This window comes from Lissotriton helveticus, chromosome 10, assembly GCF_964261635.1.
Source record: "Lissotriton helveticus chromosome 10, aLisHel1.1, whole genome shotgun sequence".
NCBI classification, from domain to species: domain Eukaryota; kingdom Metazoa; phylum Chordata; class Amphibia; order Caudata; family Salamandridae; genus Lissotriton; species Lissotriton helveticus.
The window spans coordinates 66,070,717-66,091,175 of NC_136071.1; the positions used below are offsets into that span (position 1 = coordinate 66,070,717).

General features: G+C 37.7%; 1 protein-coding gene across 1 annotated transcript in view; it reads left to right on the forward strand.

The window, feature by feature from the left end:
• The window catches only part of LOC144783923 (extracellular calcium-sensing receptor-like), a 96,699-nt gene that overhangs the window by 59,306 nt on the left and 16,934 nt on the right, over positions 1-20,459 (forward strand). The window contains exon 3 of the mRNA XM_078662658.1: positions 19,386-20,213. Within this exon, the coding sequence (XP_078518784.1) occupies positions 19,386-20,213 (828 nt within the window). The remainder of the gene's footprint in view (positions 1-19,385; positions 20,214-20,459) is intronic.

The following is a 20,459-nucleotide window of genomic DNA, read 5'->3' on the forward strand; positions in this document are numbered from 1 at the left end:
TTGTCCATGTGGAATGCTAACATGGATATACAGTTTGTGGCTGATAACTGTATGGCTGTGGCTCGGTATGTGACATCTTACATCACCAAAAAAGAAAAGACAGAATTGAAGGATATGTGGGAGGACATTTCCCATGAAAAGAGCCTCAGCAAGAAGTTGTACAGTTTCAGTCTGAAGATGTTGTCACATCGAGAAATTGGAGCTTACGAATGTTCTGACCGGTTGTCTTCAGCAAGTCTCTATGCCAAATCCAGGAGTATCGTTTAGGCGAGTCTTGGTTTTGCTGCAACACGTAATCGAGTTCTGAAACCTCTGCGGGAAATTGAGTATTTGGCGGAAAAGGAGCCGAACAGTACCGATATTTTGAAGACCAACATGTTGGATACATATTATCCAAATCGAAGCAGTCACCTCGAGAATGTTTGTCTGTATGAGGTTCTACAAAATTACATATTCAAGAGGAACATCAAAGAAGATATTGAGAAAGGAGTGCATGCTGTAATTGGAAGTGAGGGATGTCTGGTCAAGCAAAGAAAATGCCACTTGGTAAACCATCAAAAATTGAGTGGCGAATCTCCTGAAAAAAAGGAGTTTTTCTATTTAGCACTTTTGCAACTTTTCAAGCCTTGGCGTGCAGAAGAGGAACTGCTTGGAGATTTCCTCTGTTACGAAGACTCTTTCACTGCCGCCAAGGAGACCATAGAATGTCCTGCTTTTCCCAAATATCTAGAAATGTTGAATGCGGAAATCGAGCAGGAAGCAACGATTGCAGCCGAGATTGCCAGAGACAGTTCTCAGGACAGTCAGAGTTCTGTTTCATTGAGTCAGGATCCACTAGGAGGACCTGTTATCGAAAATGAAGCTGCCACTGCCATGAATGAAGTGGAAAGAGCCATGGCACATGCTCAGGAGGATGCGATTAACTTAGAAGACTTGGAAAGACAACTCAACGTTGAGCAGAGGAAAATATATGACGAAGTTACCAAGCAAATTGATCATGGATTAAGTCATGAGAAGAAAGAGTGCTCATGTACGTCGTGAAGCCTGTCCGACTGTACGTGAGTGGAGAAGCGGGAACTGGAAAAAGTTTCCTCATTAAAGCAATTTCATGTTATTTGCAGGAAAGGACTGAGTCATCGCTGTCTTGTGCTGTCACCGCTCCAACTGGACTGGCAGCACATAACATTAAAGGTATTACTTTGCATCGTCTACTGATGCTGCCAGTGGAGCATGACAACAAATTACAATACCACAAGTTATCTGGAGATGCTTGTTGTGAAGTTTCAAGAGTCTTGAGGAAAATGAAACTTCTTATCATTGACGAAGTAAGCATGGTTTCCAATGTCATGCTTGCCTTTGTGCATTTGAGAATGCAAGAAGTTCTTAAAACAGAGTATGATGTGTTATTTGGTGGCAAACACATCATTGTTTTCGGAGATCTTCTGCAGCTGACACCAGTGAAAGGACAACCTGTGTTCAAAATGCTCACGCATGAAGATACCAGGAAGTGCCTAGGGAGCATTGGCAACGTCAATATATGGTTAAACTTCAATTATGCTGAACTGCATGAAAATATGCGTCAGGCGAAGGATGAAGATTACAAGAATATTCTACAAGATGTTAGAATTGGAAAAGTGACCGAGCATGGGAAAGAAGCTTTACATGCACGATTACTGTCAAATTTATATCCAGAACAAGACGTTGTGCCTGAGAATATTTTTCAGAAAATTACTGAGAAGAAATCTGGAATATGTTTGATGCCAACTCTTGCAGAATGTGCCATCCTCAACAACAAAATGTTGCATTTAGAAAACCAAGAGATTGTGAAACTGGAAGCTATTGACAGAGTAGAGCATATGGGATCAACAATTATTTTGTCTGAGAATTTGAAAACAAAATTGGATTCATTAGAGAAGACTATATCTAAAACTGCAGGTTTTGAAAAGACTCTGAATGTGTGCTTAAACTGCCGTATAATTTTAAGAAGGAATTTACATGTTGAAAGAGGTCTGGTAAATGGATCAATGGGTAATGTTGTTGATTTTGTGAAATACAGAAATAGAGATGGATTTGAATTATTAAAAATTAAATTTGATGGCATTGAGGAAGTACAGCTAATTGGTCGTTGTTCTGCTAGATTTTTGCTTGTAAAAGACTTATATGTTCGCCGTAAGCAGTTTCCTGTTTGCTTGGCATATGCGGTAACAATCCATAAATCGCAAGGTTTAAGTGTAGACAGTGCATTGGTGAATATTGGCAGTTCTGTGTTCAAGGAGGGTATGGCATATGTGGCATTGTCACGAGTTAGAACTTTATCGGGATTGTACTTGATTGAGTGTGATGTCACAAACATTTGTGCGGATCTAGATTGTGTTAAGGAATACAATAGGTTAAGAAGAGAGTATGCGCCACATTTGCCTCAATATCCTTTGTTTGAGAAACGTGTGGTAGGCCGGAAACGAAGAAATGTGACCAATACTAGGGAGGTTGTAGCAAAAAGACGAAAAGTCGATGAACCTGAAATTATAAGCAGAAAGAAAAAGGATTCTGTAGAAGATGTTGTTGGTTTTCAATTTGAAAACAGTTCTGGTGTCAACTGCTATGCTAATGTAGTGGTTAATGTTTTGTTTTCTCTAGAAAATGTAAAAGAAGAGATTGTGGTCAATTCTGATCAAAGATTTTGCAGTTTGTTAAATTCTGTGTTAGAGAAATGTAGCACTGATAGAACAAAAATAGAAAGTGTGTCTGAAATTCGAAATCTGTTAGACAGATGTTCAGGTCAAACACAATTCTCTCAAAATATTCAGCAAGATTGTCAGGAGTTTTTAATGTATATGCTTGATGTATTGCATGCTGAAGGTGTGAATGTAGATCACCTGTTTGGGCTTTCTTATCAATGGCAGCATGACTGCGAGAACTGTAGGGTATCAAGTACTACTAGTGTAGACTCAGAAAGATTTATATATTTAACTTTGCCAGACAGTAAATCAGTCTCCTTCAATAAGCTAGTAAAAGCAGCTGATCACAACATGGAGTGTAGCCAATGTAAATCTGAAATGATGTCAACATTATTTATACGAACATATGGCCAGTATGTCATTTTAATGTTCCAACGATGTAGGCCTGATGGAACAAAATTGACAACTTTAATTAAAAATTTTGTGGCTTCGCAGTTGTCAATATCAGGAAGGACTTTTGTAACTGCAGCAATTATATATCATGATGGTCCTTCAATACCATCAGGACATTACACAGCTTATTTGAAGTCTGGAAATGGCTGGTCATTCTGCAACGATTCTGTTTTAATTTTAAAAAAAAAATTGCCTTTTGACCTTAAAAATTCTTACCTGGCGTTTTTAAAACCAAAATTTTAGAGAAGGAATCTCGGGATTTGCTCTGAGGAATTTCAAGAGGTTCTAATGGCTCCTACACGATTTGGCCTTGAGGATAAGTGTAGTACAGAGTCAAAAGTTATTTTTGAGTTTTAAATAGTTCCTGGAAAAAAAAGAAGATTTCCTTACAGAAAGTGGTGGGCAGAGATTAGTTGAAGGACAACAGAGTATTTCCCAAAGCAAACGGTGTTCTTACCATAACACTTGACGTCATGGAAAAATAACTGCACTTTGAATGAGTTCAGAAAAACTGTTTCTTTTTATAAGCTAATTCAAGCAGCCAATCAAAACATGGAGTAGAGGGAATGTAAGTCTGCAATGCTGTCTAGATTATTGGTCCAAACTTTTGATTATAATGTCATTTTAAAAATCCAACTATATAAACCTGATGAAAGTAAGTCTTCAACTTTAATTACAAATGTTGTGGCTACACAGTCGTTTATTTTAGGAAGAACATTTGTAACTGCAGCTATTATATGGCATGATGGTCATTTGACAAGATCCGCTTATTACACAGCTTATTGAAAATGTAAAAAAAATTGCTGTTTCGGAAATTATTCCCATTTGACTACGATACAATGTTGCCTTTTTACTTAAAAATATTCTTACTTTCTGTTTTCAGAAAAGAGAATTTAGGGTAGGTAACTGGCGTATAATGATTCTAGGGGTTGATATAATTTTATCTACTGTTTTATATTGCTTTGTGATTAAAAGTGATGTAGATAATTAAATAATTGTAGTAGTCATAGAGGTAGTGTAAGTCTGCTTCATAGTAAGCAGTATCAGTGTCATAGGAAATGTAGAACATGAGTGAGCAAGAAGGGTAAGATATTACTAGTCCAGGATTGTGAAAGTGATCTTGAACGTTTTCTTTCTGAAAGTTGCGGAAATAGAAAATGACGGGATTTGCTTACAAGAATTCCAAGAGTTATAAATGGCTCTTACATGATTTGGCCTTGTGGAAACGTGTGGTAGAGAGCGAGAAGTCATTTATTGTATGTAACATATTTTTCAAAACGATGGAGGTTTTCTTTCAGAAAGTGGCGGGCTGAAAATAAAAACAGCACAACCGAGTGTAAGCTGTTCATAGGACATCCTTCGACGTCATGGAAAGTAAGTTACTTTTGAGGAGTTCTGATTTCTGATTGGTTATGTTATATGGGTTTTTTAAACACAATCATTTTGATTGTGTTTTTTTTTCCCCGCTGTTATATGATGAATACCTTCAAGTCACTGTTTTTAGTGAAATTTGATACATTCTGAGAACAGCAAAAATAAACCATTTAACATGTATAATTAATTCTGTACTGTTTGTATTCATGATGTACATTTAGAACTGTGTAGGAGGTATGGAGAAGGTGAGGCTTCTGTAAGTGTCAAAGTTGTTGCATACAGTGCTCACATTCTACGTAGTCTTTCATATGATAGACTACATTTCCACAATGAGATACCTAAGCAAAGGAAACACAGGTGATGTGATTGTGGAATGAGCAAAACAAATTGCACGTTTTTCAATTATATTACCTGTGTTTCCTAACATTACACATCACATTGTGTAGATGAGGTTTAGGCCTGTTCCAGGAGACAGAGGAGGTCTGACATTTGTTCAAGAGTGCAGTGGACATGACTCACTTCGTTGGTAGGCCTGCACATGTATTACCTCCTCTATACTCTTCAACAAGCCTAAATTTCATCTGCAACCCTGAGTAGGACTTACCTGAAACAAATCTGTGGATAGGTTACACCTTATCAGCATCTAGAAACAATCATTTAAAATGTTAAGGGCAGTTTTATGAAGGCTGTGTGCCTCTTTTACGCCGCTGTTCCGTCACTTTTGTGTAAAAGATGCACCATGTTGCAAGATAGGCCTCAGTTCATTTCCAGCAAGATACCGTCAGTTTAAAATGTATATAATTAGGACTGTGTAGGGGGTATGGAGAAGCTGAGGCTTCAGTAAGTGTCAAAGTTGTTGCATGCAGTGCGCACTCTTTCATTTGCTGGACTACATCTGCACAATGAGATACCTAACCAAAGGAAACACAAGTGATGTGATTGTGAAATGAGCAAAAGAAATTGCACGTTTTTCAAATACATTACCTGTGTTTCCTAACATTACGAATCACATTGTGCAGATGAAGTTTAGGCCTGTCCAGGGAAACAGAGGAAGTCTGAACTTTATTGGTTGGCCTGCACATGTATTATCTCCTCTGTACTCTTCAACAAGCCTAAATTTGATCTGCAACCCTGAGTAGGCCTCACCTGAAACAAACGTCTGGATAGGACACACCTTATTGCCATCCTGAAACAATCATTGAAAATGTTAGGGACAGTTTTATGATGGCTGTGCACCTCTTTTGCGCTGCCATTGCACATCTGTTGTGAGACATCAGCAGTGCAAAAGATGCACCATGTTCCAAGATAGGCCTCACTTCATCTGCATCAAGATACTGTTAGTTTAAAATGTATATCTTTAGGACTGTGTAGGGGGCCTGGAGAAGCAGAGGCTTCTGTAAGTGTCAAAGTTGTTGAAAAACTGTTTGTCCTTCAATCTTTTCCCTTGTCTTTTCTAATTTTTAAATACATGTTTTAATATTTTTCAAATGTTTGTTCTCTCTTTCACAGATTGAAAGTATAAAAATAACAAGTGACTAAGTTAACGACAATTATAAGGTAAATGTTTTGTACTCTTTTCATTACATTTCTATCACATTTAACTACTATTAGTTCCACTGCTTCATTTCTTTAACCCTCACTTTCCTGCCTTTGCTACTTCCCTCATTCCTTTCTCTATTACTTACTTACTCTACTGCTTCCACTCTTTTTCTCAGTCCCTCTCTTCTCATAGTTCCTCACTCTTGTTCACTCACTCTGTCTCTATTACTCTTAGTGTCTTTGACTGATCACTCTTTCACTACTTGTTCATTATGCTTTCTCTGTGTAGTTGAAGCACACTAAGGGGCATATTATGAACACAGCCAATAAAATTATTGCTGTTTTTATCGGCAGAAAACTGCTGCAAAAGCGGTTTTAGCGGCAGTTTTCTGCCGCAAAAGCGGCTTTAGCGACACATTTCTGCTGATAAAAGCTGCAAAACTTTTATTGCCTATGTTGATAATATGCCCCTATGTTATTTAGATTTCTTTGCTGTTTCAATTATTCTTTTTCTGTTACTTCTTCTTTTCTGCTTTCTGTTTTTTCTCTCTGTTATTCCACATGTTTTAATCTTATTTTGAACATTCACTCATATTCTCTAAGAAACTCTTCTTTGTTATTCTTCTACTCTCCTTTTTTTCTTTCACTTCCTTATCTATTTTGTTTTTCACAATTATACCCTCTTCCATCTTTTCTTCGGTAAATAAATCTATTAAACAGTATCTCTGGTTTACTCCCTATAGCTGTCTTTCTTTTAACATTACTCTCTGTTTACTTCCCTTATACTTACTCTTCTTTTTTTTTTTTAAAAATGTTTTGGTTCGCTCCCGGTTCGCGTACCGGGGAGCGAACCGGGAAGCGAACCAAAAGAAATAGAGGTTGCCAGAGTGCTAAACATTCTAGCAATTTTTTTATAAAGGGGAGGTAGTTCTGAAAATAACTTTTTTTTAATGTTTTTGTTGTTTTATATTTTTTTTTATTTTTCTGAACATTTTTTGTTTTTTTTGGATTTTGTGAACAATTTTATGTTTTTTTTGTTTTTTTTGGGGGGGAAACAACGAAAAACAGGCATTACAAAGGGCTCAACAGGAGCAAAAAAAAAAATTTTTTTTTGGGGCGTTTAGAGCACTTGTGGTTTTCATATGCTCTGTTTATCAAATTAATACTCATATTGGCACATGAGAGTAGGCTACCGCAATAGATACACACTATTTTCATGTGCACAAAGTTTTCTTGAATGTTTGGCACTGTTTCCCGTGCCTCTGGCCCCTACAGAGTTACCTGTGCCGATGTCCTGGCCACAGGAGTTGGGGGGTTGTCTTGAAGGTCACGAATCTCTGCCCTGCTGTAATTTAGTGGATGCCACCTCTGCATATGACGATGCATAGTATAGTTGCCGTAACTATACTTCTTATCTGTGCCTCTTGATAAATCTTCTTTGCATATGAGGCATGTCACATAGCGAGCATTCACTTTTTTTTGTCCTTCAGGAAAAGAAAAAAACTGCCAAATAAAACTATTTTTGTGGTGAGATACCCGGGGCTCCTCACGTAAAAACTGTGTTGGCTGTACTTCCTCTTTCTGTTCTTCATCCTCTTCCTCCTCTGTGTTGGGAATGAACTGTGGAGGTGGACCTCTCTTACTTGGTGGTGGTGGTGGTGGTGGGGGTCCACCAGCTGCAGCTACTACTGAAGCCATTTTCTACTCAGCAAAATAGGTCTTCCTTTCTCAAAGTTGAAAGTCAGAGTGAGAAAAAAGGTGGGGGCTTTCATCATTTTGGAAAAAAATAGTTCTAAACCAATGAAAAGTGTTATTTTTAGGTCACAAGACCTAGCCTTACATCATTAGGAAACCAAAAGTGAAATGAACCAATGAAAAGTTTTATTAACAAGTCACATGACCTGTTACGCTTACGTTACGCTCTGCGCGCCGCGCCCCGGATCGCTTCCGGGGAGCTGCGCTTCGCGCCTCGGTTCGCGCTCCGGAGCACTTCCGGGTGCTCTAACGCGGCGCGTCATAAGACGCATTACGCGGCAACGCGATACGTCGCGCTTGCGCGACGCGCCCCGGATCGCTTCCGGGGAGCTGCGCTTCGCGCCTCGGTTCGCGTCGCGGAGCACTTCCGGGTGCGCTAACGCGGCGCGTCATAAGACGCATTACGCGACAACGCGATACGTCGCGCTTCCGCGACGCGTCACGATGTTGATTTCTAACGCGGCAGTTGCGCAAACCGAACGTTTACCGGTTCGCGTACCGAGTCGCGGCACCAAATTGAGCTAACGGGAAGCTACCCGGTTCGCGAACCGGGAGCGAACCAAAACATAATAATAAAAAAAATTATTAATAAACATATAAAATATATTTTTTGATTTAAAGAAGAATACATTTTACAGCTATAGATATTAGCTTTTAAAAAACCAATGAAATTCACTGAAAAAAACATAGGTTATAGACCATATATAGTTAGGAATTAGCATTTACAAAACCTTGAAAATTCACTGAAAAAACCATGGGTTATAGACCATATATAGTTAGGAATTAGCATTTAGAAAACCTTATTTTACTCACACAAAACCATTGAAATTCCATATATAGTTAGTTGCACTAACTATATATCGCGCACCCGCAATCCACTGCTGATGATGTCACATATTACATCATTCATGACATGGTCAGTGACATCACTGATGACATCACTGATGACATCACTGATGACATCTCAAATGACATCACTGATGACATCACTGATGACATCTCAAATGACATCACTGATGACATCACTGATGACATCATCCAGTGACTGTGTGTTTCTGTAAAGTTTGAATATGTTTTACATATTGAAGAATGAGTAGATGTAGAAGTGTCTGGATGAAGGATTTAGTAGGTGCGTGACTGACTGTATGAGTGAGTGATTAAATGTGTCTCACTGAATGCATGGGTTAGTGACTAAACTGTCTTAATGTGTGCATCATTATGTCTGTTGTTCTGTAAACTGCTGCATGTGTTGATCAGTAGCTATATGAGTAACTATATGGGTTATTGATTGATTGTCCAAGTATTTGTATGGGAGACTGAATGTGTGTGTTTGGCTGGCTGGGAGATGTGAGACTCTGTGCAGATCAATGTGTTCTTGTATCAATGATTGTATAAGAGAGTAAGTATGTGTTAGTATATGTTTGAAAATGTAAGGTACTCTATGTTTAACTATATAGATTAGAAAATGGAAATGTGATTGATTCTTTACAGGACTGACTAGGTGTGTGAGTAACTCCATGGATGAGTGGCAGAGTGTGAGTGTCTGTATAGGTGAATGAGTGCATATGATAGTGTTGTAAAGATGAGTGATTGTATGTATGAATGATTGTATGGGTGAATGAGTGAATGTGTGTGTAGATGTAGGAATCAGTGAGTGCGTATGTAGTAACTAGTATTGGTGTGTCAATGGTTTAAAAAATTATATTCTGTATTTAACACTGGGTGTAACAGAGGTTATATTAAAGTGTGAGGAGATGCATTGTATTGTCACATGAATGATATCATCAGTGATGTGACCATTGATGTCAAATGAGATGTCATCAGTGATGTCATTTGAGATGTCATCAGTGATGTCATCAGTGATGTCATTTGAGATGTTATCAGTGATGTCATTTGAGATGTCATCAGTGATGTCATCAGTGATGTCATTTGAGATGTCATCAGTGATGTCATCAGTGATGTCATTTGAGATGTCATCAGTGATGTCATCAGTGATGTCACTGACCATGTCATGAATGATGTAATATGTGACATCATCAGCAGTGGATTGCGGGTGCGCGATATATAGTTAGTGCAACTAACTATATATGGAATTTCAATGGTTTTGTGTGAGTAAAATAAGGTTTTCTAAATGCTAATTCCTAACTATATATGGTCTATAACCCATGGTTTTTTCAGTGAATATATATATATATATATATATATATATATATTACCTACTGGCGGTCGCCAGTAGGTATATATAGTTAGGACCTAGTTACCATAGGAAATTGCGAACATTCTATTGGGAATAACTTTAGCGCCGATTGAGGGATCTGCCTGTAATTTTCCTTAAATTTGCCTCGCTGCGCTCCGCTCCTTCCCTGAAAGTTTCGGGGGGATTCGTCAAGCGGGGGCCGAGAAAAAATGGGGGTCCCAAAACGTGTTTTCCCCATGTTATTTTCCATAGGGACATTCTGACAAGGCAACAGCTCGAACGGCTGAACGGAATTACACCAGATTTGGCAAAATGGTAGGGACTGGTATGCAGCAGTGCCTTTTGTATGTTTGGTGTAAACCCCTCCAGTAATTCTTGAGAAAATTGAATGTGAAATTGAGTCCAATGCAATTTTCCATAGGACCTTTAGACACAGCTACAGCCCGAACGGCTGAATGGAATTACTGCAAACTTGGCAAAATGGTAGAGCTTGGTATGCAGAAGTGCCTTTTGTATATTTGGTGAAAATCCCTTCAGTAATTGTTGAGAAAATCGACTTTTTTCAAATTATATATCTATTGGGGGGACACGGTGCGCTCACGGGCTTGCACCGTCCTTGCACGTGCGCGGACCTTAGCGTGCGTGCGCGGAATTCTGATTGGCTGTTGGACGTCTGTCAACATTCCATTCAGTCGAAATGAGGAAGTGTTGTCCGCCATCTTGTTTTTGTGGCAGATGATAGTGGTTGTAAACAGAAGTGTAATAGTTGACAAGGAGGCAGGGTAGAGATTCCTGAGCCCCCTAGGTTTTGTCATGGTGTCTGTAAAGGACCCCGAAGGTTGAAAAAAATAAAATAAAAAAATTTAAAATCACGCGGTCCGCGCACCGTGTGCGGACCGCGGCTCAAAAAGACAAAAAAGAAATACATTAAAATAACAAGTTTCAGTGTTTAGATGTTGGTTGAGTGAAACATTGAGTGATGACTCTTTCACCTTTGGGTTTAGGTAGGTGTTTTGTGGAGAGTTAGTATGGTAATTGGTAGAGAGTATTGGGGGTAGGTTGAAGATTATGTGAGTTTGAATGTGTTGATAATTTGAACCAATTAAAATGTTACTTTGGTTTTGATTTTGTGTGTGATGAAATGTGATTGGCTGGGTATTTGAATATGTATGAAAAATGAGAGGCAAACACAGCCATTTTGAGATTTTAGTGTTTGAGGTATAATTCTGAGGTGTGAGATTGAGACAGAATTTACTGTACAACAGTTTTCTAGAAGGTGAGTTGTTAATTTGTAAGGAGAACTCTGTTGTTCACTTTAAGTTAATAGGAAACATGTTTTCTGTTAGTTATTTAATGTTTTTCTGTTATACTTATGGATTGAGTAGGGCAACATCAGATGCAGTGCTTTATACTTCTAATTCTTGCTTGATACTATACATTGTCCAGGGAAACACGATAACGTCTGAGGTACTTTTGTGTGGACATTTTGGTGTTCAATTTCTGGTGTGAGATTTACACAGTAGTAACTCTTCTTATAGAATTTAATAGATTTTCTCTGCCCTATCTCACTCTTACCCTGCAACATCTCACTGTCTTTCTCTTTCTTTTAATAATACACTTACATCAGTAATGGTTGAAAATTAAGAGTCATTTGACATCGTTATAGACATTTTTGTGACAGTTATTGAGGATGTTCCTGTTGATGAGAGTAATCCTGAAGGAGAGCTTTATGATGGAGGAGATGGCATGGACGATTTCTATGATGAATCCTTGGATTCAGATTTAATGGAAGCTTTGGAGTTCATTGAGTTTGAGGATTCTTTTGGGGAGATTTTCAATATTGACATTGCTGATGATGCAATCTTAGACAATTATTTACATTTTGGAAATTCCCAACAATAAATGTAAATTTAGTAAATAAATATTGTATGAGAATTTATACTTAACTAAATGTAATTTATGAGGCAGTAGCAAACTGATAATTTTTTGTGTTACATAGTAAGTTTACTCATAAATACTTCCATTCTTCCCCAAAATTTTCTTAAATGTGTATTTGACATCTCTTCTTCATGTCCTGCATCCTTTCTCTCACTGTCTGTCTCTGATGCAGAAGATTGCAACATAAGTAAGTTTCAAGAACAGCAAGTGTGTCTCACCAGAGCAGGAAATCATGCAGTAAGCGCTGTTTCTCTTTCTTTTAATAGTACACTAACATAAAATGATGAATGAAAATGAGGAGCCTACCAACATCTTCTTTGAAATAACAGCAACGTTTATTGAGGCAACTTATTCTGAGGTGTATATTGATCCTATAGATGAAACAAATCATGAAGAACAAGCGGCTTGTAAATATGCCAATGAAACCATTACACTATCTCTATACTATCTCTATACCAGCATTAATGTCAAACATTGCGCAAGCGGCTTGAAATATGCCCCTCTTTATCTTATATTCCATCTCAATTGATGCCATTAGTGAAATCCTTTATGCATCTTCCACACCATTTCATATTGTTTTCTATCTGCTATTCCTATCCCTCTCCATATATTCACTGCTTGCACCCATGTTAAAGGTTACGCAAGGCGCTTGTAAAAAAGGAGCATATTTACAAGCCAAATTAAACTATTAGCACTATCTCTGTACCAGCATTGAATTCAAGCATGAGAAACACTTTAAAAAGAAGTGTACCCTGTAAGCTAAAATATACAAATTGTGAGCACACACAGCTAACATTATGGAAAAAGATGAAAATATAATTCCTTAATTCACATACACACTCAGTGTGTTCCTTGTCAAAAAACATAAAGCCAGACATTTCAACAAAAAACATTTAGTATTATAAATCGTTTTAGACACAGAAAGTGAGATGAGACATACACACAAACAGACAGATGGTGTAGGCAGATATTGAGATGACACACACATACAAACAGAGAGATGGTGGAAGGAGAGAGTGAGATGAGGCATGCAAAGAGGGAGATGGTGCAGGCAGAGAGTGATATGAGACACACAAAGAGAGATGTGAACTAGTGTTTATATTGTTTAGTTAATGTAATTGCTATGTGCTATGTTGGTAGTGGTCTATAATATGTCATATTTTTCTTTTCAACAGATAGTAAATATCTACAGAGTCATAATAGATTACGCCTACCAAGAACCGCAAAGAAAGACCCTATAAGCAAGCTTTATCAATCAAGAGGACTCAATTAGAAGATTCATCCAGAAGACAATCTTCAGATAAGAGAAAAAATGCTCCTGGTAATGCACCTGTGCTTCCTGTTGCTTCAGAAGAAGTGCTGGGAGTAGAGCCCTGCTCCTCTGATGATCTTTTTATTACAGCTTTACTCCAATTGTTTGGGTGTATATTCCGGACATGGCATTCCATGCTATAAGTTCCAAAGCTGTACTGTTTCTGTGGATTCCCTCTTGAAAGTACTGTGTGACAGATTTTACATGTGACAAAAGGCGCATTTACCTTTTTCTCTCTTTCTGGGTTTTTAAAAAATTTCCGTACTATGGACTCTCTCTGTGTTCTAGGGGTTTTAGGAACAAACTCTTCTGAAGATGAAGTAGAAGAATCCTCAAGTTCCTTGTGTTCAGAATGCTCTTTTCCAAAGGCTATTAGTTTCTGGCAACGAATGCATTGCATCATCAAATTGTTAAGTTCAGGTTGGATATTTGCAACCATTAATGCTTGCATTGGTGGTGCTGTTGCTTCAGAAGAAGTGCTGGGAGCAGAGCCCTGCTCCTCTGATCTTTTCATTACAGCTTTACTCCAATTGTTTGGTTGTATATTTCGGACATGGTGTTCCATGCTATAAGTTACAAAGCTGTACTTCTTCTGTGGATCCCCTCTTGAAAGTACTGTGTCACAGATTTTACATGTGACAAAAGGCACATTTACCTTTTTCTATTTTTCTGGGTATTTAAAAAATTTCCGTACTATGGACTCTCTCTCTGTTCTAGGGATTTCTCAGGTTCCTGCTGTTCAGCCATTTCAGTAGATTTTTCAAGAGCAAAGTGCTGATGAAAAAAGGTGTTGCTTCCTCGAAAGCCAAAGAAGAATGATGAAGATGGGAGGGGTCTTTCAAGAATTAGAGTAGGAAGTATTATAAACCAATAACATCTTTTGTTATAAGGTCACATGGTTGGACGTAAGCTTACGGAGTGTTTACGGAGCGTTTACAGAGTGCTCACGTAAGCTTATGTTGCGTTTACGTTTTATTTACGGAGTGTTCCTTTATAATGTTCAATGAATACGTTGATATAACAATTTAAAGTTTATAAAACTTTCGGAGGTAAATAATGAATTCCTGTGTACATGCATATCTGTGCATGTACATTTGTGCCATGTGGCACACATACATGTCGTAAGACCATGTATGTGTGTGACATGGCACACCAGTCAGAATCAGGGGTGCAACAGGCTGTCAATGTGACAACCTGTCCCCCTTGTCAATTCGGTAATTTTACCGATTCGGTATTTACTGATTCGGTAATTGCCATTGATTCCTATTGGCCTCAAGACTTATAGGAATCAATGGCAATTACCAAATCGGTAAATACCGATTCGGTAAAATTACTGAATTATACAGATTCGGTAATTTCAAAAGAGAAATTACCTACATCCAAATTACCTACTCTTAAATATTGAAGTGGTATGATTTGGTATTTATGAGTAGGTAAATCGAGATTACATACATCTGGCCCATTGAGTTGTAACATATTTATATACATATGTTACATTTCAGTGCTTTGGAAGTAGTACAGTATACTATAGGTAAACATCTTATAGGTTTATGCTGTACCACCTCCTTATAGTTTTTCACTTTGACATTCAGTATGACAAACTTTTACATACAAACATAGAAATTGTGTTCTTTTTTTAACCAGTCGAGGTAGTTGTAAAAAGAACTGTTTGGTACGCACCCTTACAAGATTTGTAATTGCTTAAATAAAGTTATATATGTTTTTTAAAAGTTGCTTAAATAAAGTTATATATGTTGTCTAAAAGTTATATATGTTGTTTAAAAATTAAAATAAACATGTTCTTTATTATCCCAGATAATGTGTACTTTTATATTGTACAATGAATATGTAGATATAACGATAACTTTTTTGGGGGTAAATAATGAATTGCTGTGTACATGCATATCTGTGCATGTACATTTGTGCCATGGGGCACACATACATGTCGTAAGACCATGTATGTGTGTGACATGGCACACAAGTCAGAATCAGGGGTGCAACAGGCTGTCAAAGTGACAACCTGTCCCCCTTGACAATTCGGTAATTTTACCGAATCGGTATGTACTGATTCAGTAATTGCCATTGATTCCAATGGCAATTACCGAATCGGTAAATACCGATTTGGTAAAATGACTGAATTAAACAGATTCAGTAATTTCAAAAGAGAAATTACCTACATCCCATTTACCTACTCTTAAATATTGAAGTGGTATGATTTGGGACGCGATGTAGGTAGGCATTTACTGGTCGGTAACGGCTGAATTTGGCCGTTACCGACTGGTAAATGCCTTTTCCTATGTAGGAGGCATTTATTTACAGATTTGGTATTTTTACCGATTCTGTATTTACCGAATCGGTAAAATTATCGAATCGGTAAATATAGACTCGGTAAAAATACCAAATCCGTAAATTCTAATGTAGGTAGCACTGTTGATCGTGCTAGAGGCGTCTAAGAATTCGGTATTAACCACTCAATACAATTGGGTGGTAAATAACGAATTCCTGTGTACATGCACATCTGTGCATGTACACCTGTGCCATGTGGCACACATACATTCCTTAAGGGCATGTATGTGTGTCACATTGCACACAAGCCAAAAACAGGGGTGCTACAGGGTGTCAAAGTGACACCCTGTTCCCCCTGGCAGGATTCGGTATTTACCAATTCGGTAATTACCGAATCTGTATTTGTCATTGATTCCTATGGGCTTCAAGGCCCATAGGAATCAATGGCAAATACAGATTCGGTAATTATCGAGTCCGTAATTACTGAATTTCACTGAATCGGTAATTAATTCGGTAAAAATACCTACATCCCCATTGCCAGTTCTTAAATACCGAATTGGTATGATTCGGTATTGAAGAAGTGGTATTCTGGGATTACCTACATCCGGCCCTCGGTATTTATGAGTAGGTATATCGAGATTACGTACATCTGGCCCATTGAGTTGTAACATATTTATATACATATGTTACATTTCAGTGCATTGGAAGTAGTACAGTATACTATAGGTAAACACCTTATAGGTTTATGCTGTACCACATCCTTATAGTTTTGCACTTTGACATTCACTATGACAAACTTTTACATACAAACATAGAAATGTAGTTCTTTCTTTAACCAGTAGAGGTAGTTCTAAAAAGAACTGTTTTTTTGTTTTTGTTTTGCTTGAAAAACGATGTAAAAAAATTAACTTTTTAAGGCAGATAATTATTCAACCGGAACAAACTATGAAAAATAAAGAAAAAAATTATGGGATGCACCTAGGCCTCCTGTTTTTTTGCAGGATAACTTAGATGGACTCTTGTCCAAAGGCTATTAGTTCCTGGCAACGAATGCCTTGCATCATCAAATTCTTAAGTTCTGGTTGGGTAATTGCAATCGTTGATGCTTGCATTGGTGGTGCTGTTGATTGAGAATAAGTGCTGGGAGCAGAGCCCTGCTCCTCTGATGATCTTTTCATTACAGCTTTACACCAATTGTTTGGGTGTATATTCTTTACATGGCGTTCCATGCTATAAGTTCCAAAGCTGTACTTCTTCTGTGAATCCCCTCTGGAAAGTACCGTGTCACAGATTTTACATGTAACAAAAGGCGCATTTACCTTTTTCTGTCCATCTGGGAATTGAAAAAATTTCCAAACTATGGACTCTTTCGGTGATCTAGGGGTTTCAGGAACAAACTCATCTGAAGATGAACTGGAAGAATTCTCAAGTTCCTGGTGTTCAGAATGCTCAGGTTCCTCATGTTCTGAATGCTCCGGTTGCTGCTGTTCAGACATTTCAATAGATTTTTCAGGAGCAAAGTGCTGATGAAAAAAGGTGTTTCTTCCTCGAAAGCCAAAGAAGAAGGATGAAGATGGGAGGGGTCTTTCCAGAATTGGAGTAGGAAGTATTATAAACCAATAGAATCTTTTGTTCTGAGGTCACATGGTTGGACCTAAGCTTACGAAGCGTTTACGGAGCATTTACGGAGCGCTTACGTAAGCTTACGTTGCGTTTACGTAAGCTTACGTTCCGTTTACGGAGCACTTACGTCTTCTTACGATGCGCTTACGTAGTACGCACCCCGCGAGATTAATAATTGCTTTAATAAAGTTATATATGGTCTGTAAAAGTTTAAATTAACATGTTCTTTATTATCCCAGATAATGTGTACCTTTACAGTGTGCAATGAATACGTAGATATAACGATTTAAAGTTTATAAAACTTTCGGGGGTAAGAGCTCAAAGCTTTTACGTTGCGCGGATGGAGCTCTTACGTTGCGTGCACGTGTGACTTACCCTCGTGAGATTTATTACTACTTCAAAAAATAATATACTGTTGTTAAAAGTGTAAAAAAAACATTTTCTACATTAAAGCAGATATTGTCTACCTTTAAAATGTACGTTAAAAACGTAGATATTATGTTTTAGAAATTTAAAAAAATTGTCGGGGTAAGAGCTCCGAGCGTTTTTGGTGTGCTTATGGAGCGCTCACGGAGCGCGGACCCGGTAATCATATAAAAAAAAAACTTGAAAATAAAAATGTTATATATATTATATTAAATATATATATTCACTGAAAAAACCATAGGTTTCAAGCCTTACATAGTTAGGTATTAGCAATTAAAAAACCTTGCAAATTCACTGAAAAAAACATAGGTTTCAGGTCATATATAGTTAGGTATTAGCATTTAAAAAACCTTGCAAATTCACTTAAAAAACCATAGGTTTCAGGTCATATATAGTTAGGAATTAGCATTTAAAAAACCTTCCAAATTCACTGAAAAAACCATAGGTTTCAGGTCATATATAGTTAGGTATTAGCATTTAAAAAACCCGTGCAAATTCACTGAAAAACCATAGGTTTCAGGTCATATATAGTTAGGTATTGGCATTTAAAAAACCATTGAAATTGCTCCTATATAGTTAGTTGTACTAACTATATTTCACGCACCCGCAATCCACTGCTGATGATGTCACATATTACATCATTCATGACATGGTCAGTGACATCACTGATGACATCACTGATGACATCTCAAATGACATCACTGATGACATCACTGATGACATCCAATTGACATCACTGATCACATCACTGATATATATATACTTTAACCACTTTTACAAAGTGCATGCCTTTACCACTGATCGCTTTGCGTTGTAATGGCATGCGTGGTAAAGGCATATGCATGCTAAATGTTTTTGTTGTAATGGTAGGTCGTTTTAGAGGCTTTGGTGCAGTAATATGGGGCAACACCTAACATCAATTTTTGGAGCAATTACACAGCTCATACGACATAACATGACCTATTATCACTGTTTTATAAAATGCTTTGAAAAATTGTACTGTTACAATGGGGCAATTTTGCGTGCTTTTCAAAGATCAGTATCAAATGTCCATCTTTCATGAAGAATACATTGTGTTGATGATGAAGTCAAAAGATGGAACAGAGAGGTCGGCCCACTTCTGGAGAGTGGGTTATCTCTGCATTGACAAGTGGAATTATGGAAAATGTAGTACACAATTTGTAGTGCATTGTCAATGTATATTTGGATATTATTGTACTTTGAACATAACATAACATACCATGTGTATTTGTGAAGCGCACGTTCACCCAAGGGTATCTTGGGGTGGAACAACAGATGTTTATTGATGACCCCTGTTGCATAATTTGTAAAAGTTTACTTTATTATTCAATCAATTGATATGCCTTTCTTACATTTTAATTTTTCACTGGCCTTATTCCATTAAAAAAAACTGTACATAAATGACAGGTTTTGATTCTTAATGCCACTAATTGGGCATCCCAAACATTTTTATATTCTGTATCTTGGCTTAAATGTTCCTCTTGTCAGTAGTTCACCTTTCTTCTGTTAGATATCCAAGCTCAAAAGGGGTTATCGGGTTGGCTTTTTTGTTTGATCAGTTTATATCACAGCCATTCTTCATTAAAATATGAATGCTGAAAAGAAAACCCAAGAAAAGGGTAGCAATAATACTCATGCTCTATACACTAGACAAGCATTCCATGGCATGAGTCTTGTAAATGTATTACCATAGAACTATTTGATAATGAATTTGTGTTGATGACTAAATCACATTCTAAGAATTTTGCTCAGTTCAAAATCACATTTTATTACTCTTAAACAGATCAGTCATGGAGCTGCACTCCCTGCCCTAAGTGACAAAACCCAATTCCCTTCTTTCCTCCGAACAGTTACCAGTGTTGACATCCAACCTTTGGCATTAGTTCAGCTTTTGCTCATATTTAAATGGACATGGATTGGAATTTTGATCTCCAACAATGATGTTTGTCTTCAAGGCAGCCAGATGCTGAAGGAAGAGGCAGAGAAAAGACGGATCTGTATTGAGTTTTTTGAGACTCTGCCAACAGTTCCCAGCCGTGGTTCCTTAGACCACTTCCTCAGGATATTGCTTCAATCCACAGCCACCGTGATTGTCTGCTATGCATATGATGTTCATATCCTCCCTATACTGAAGGAGATGTCTGTGCTTGGCTTCTCTGGCAAAGTTTGGATTGGAATTACAAGCTTGATGCCTTCTCCATTGTTTTCTCCAAGAGAGTTATGGAAAATGCTGAATGGCACATTGGGGATGGCAGTGCCAAACAGTGACATTCCTGGGTTTAAAGAATTTATCTATGGAATCATTCCATCGAAGAATCCTGGAGACATATTTCTAACAAAGATCTGGGAACAGATCTTCAGCTGCATCTGGATGGGAGAGTTGAAAAAAACAGGTCCCGGAAATACATTAAATTGGACGAGACACTGCTCTGGGACAGAAAGTCTACAAGGGCTTGATTCGTCAGTGCTTGCAGCAAAGTTTACGTTTGCTGCTTATAATGCCATCTATGCCTTGGCACAAGCCCTTCATGATTTGATTTCCTGCAAACCTCAGGAAGGTCCCTTTGCCAACAATTCATGTGCAGATCCTCAGAACTTTCAGCCATGGCAGGTGAGAATAGTGGTGCACGAGGGAATGGAATTTTGCTTTAGAGCCACCCATGTTTGCTTATTTGAAGCATTTCTGAAATGGTTTATGTATTGGTTGAATATATGAATGTAGCACAAGTGGCAAGCTTTTTACTGTAGAGGGATCCATACAGGCATTCAACTGTAATATTGATGCTAATTTTAAGTGAGCCTTATGGATTCAATAGATCCATGAAACTTCTTTCTCATAGCAGATGTTATGTGATTT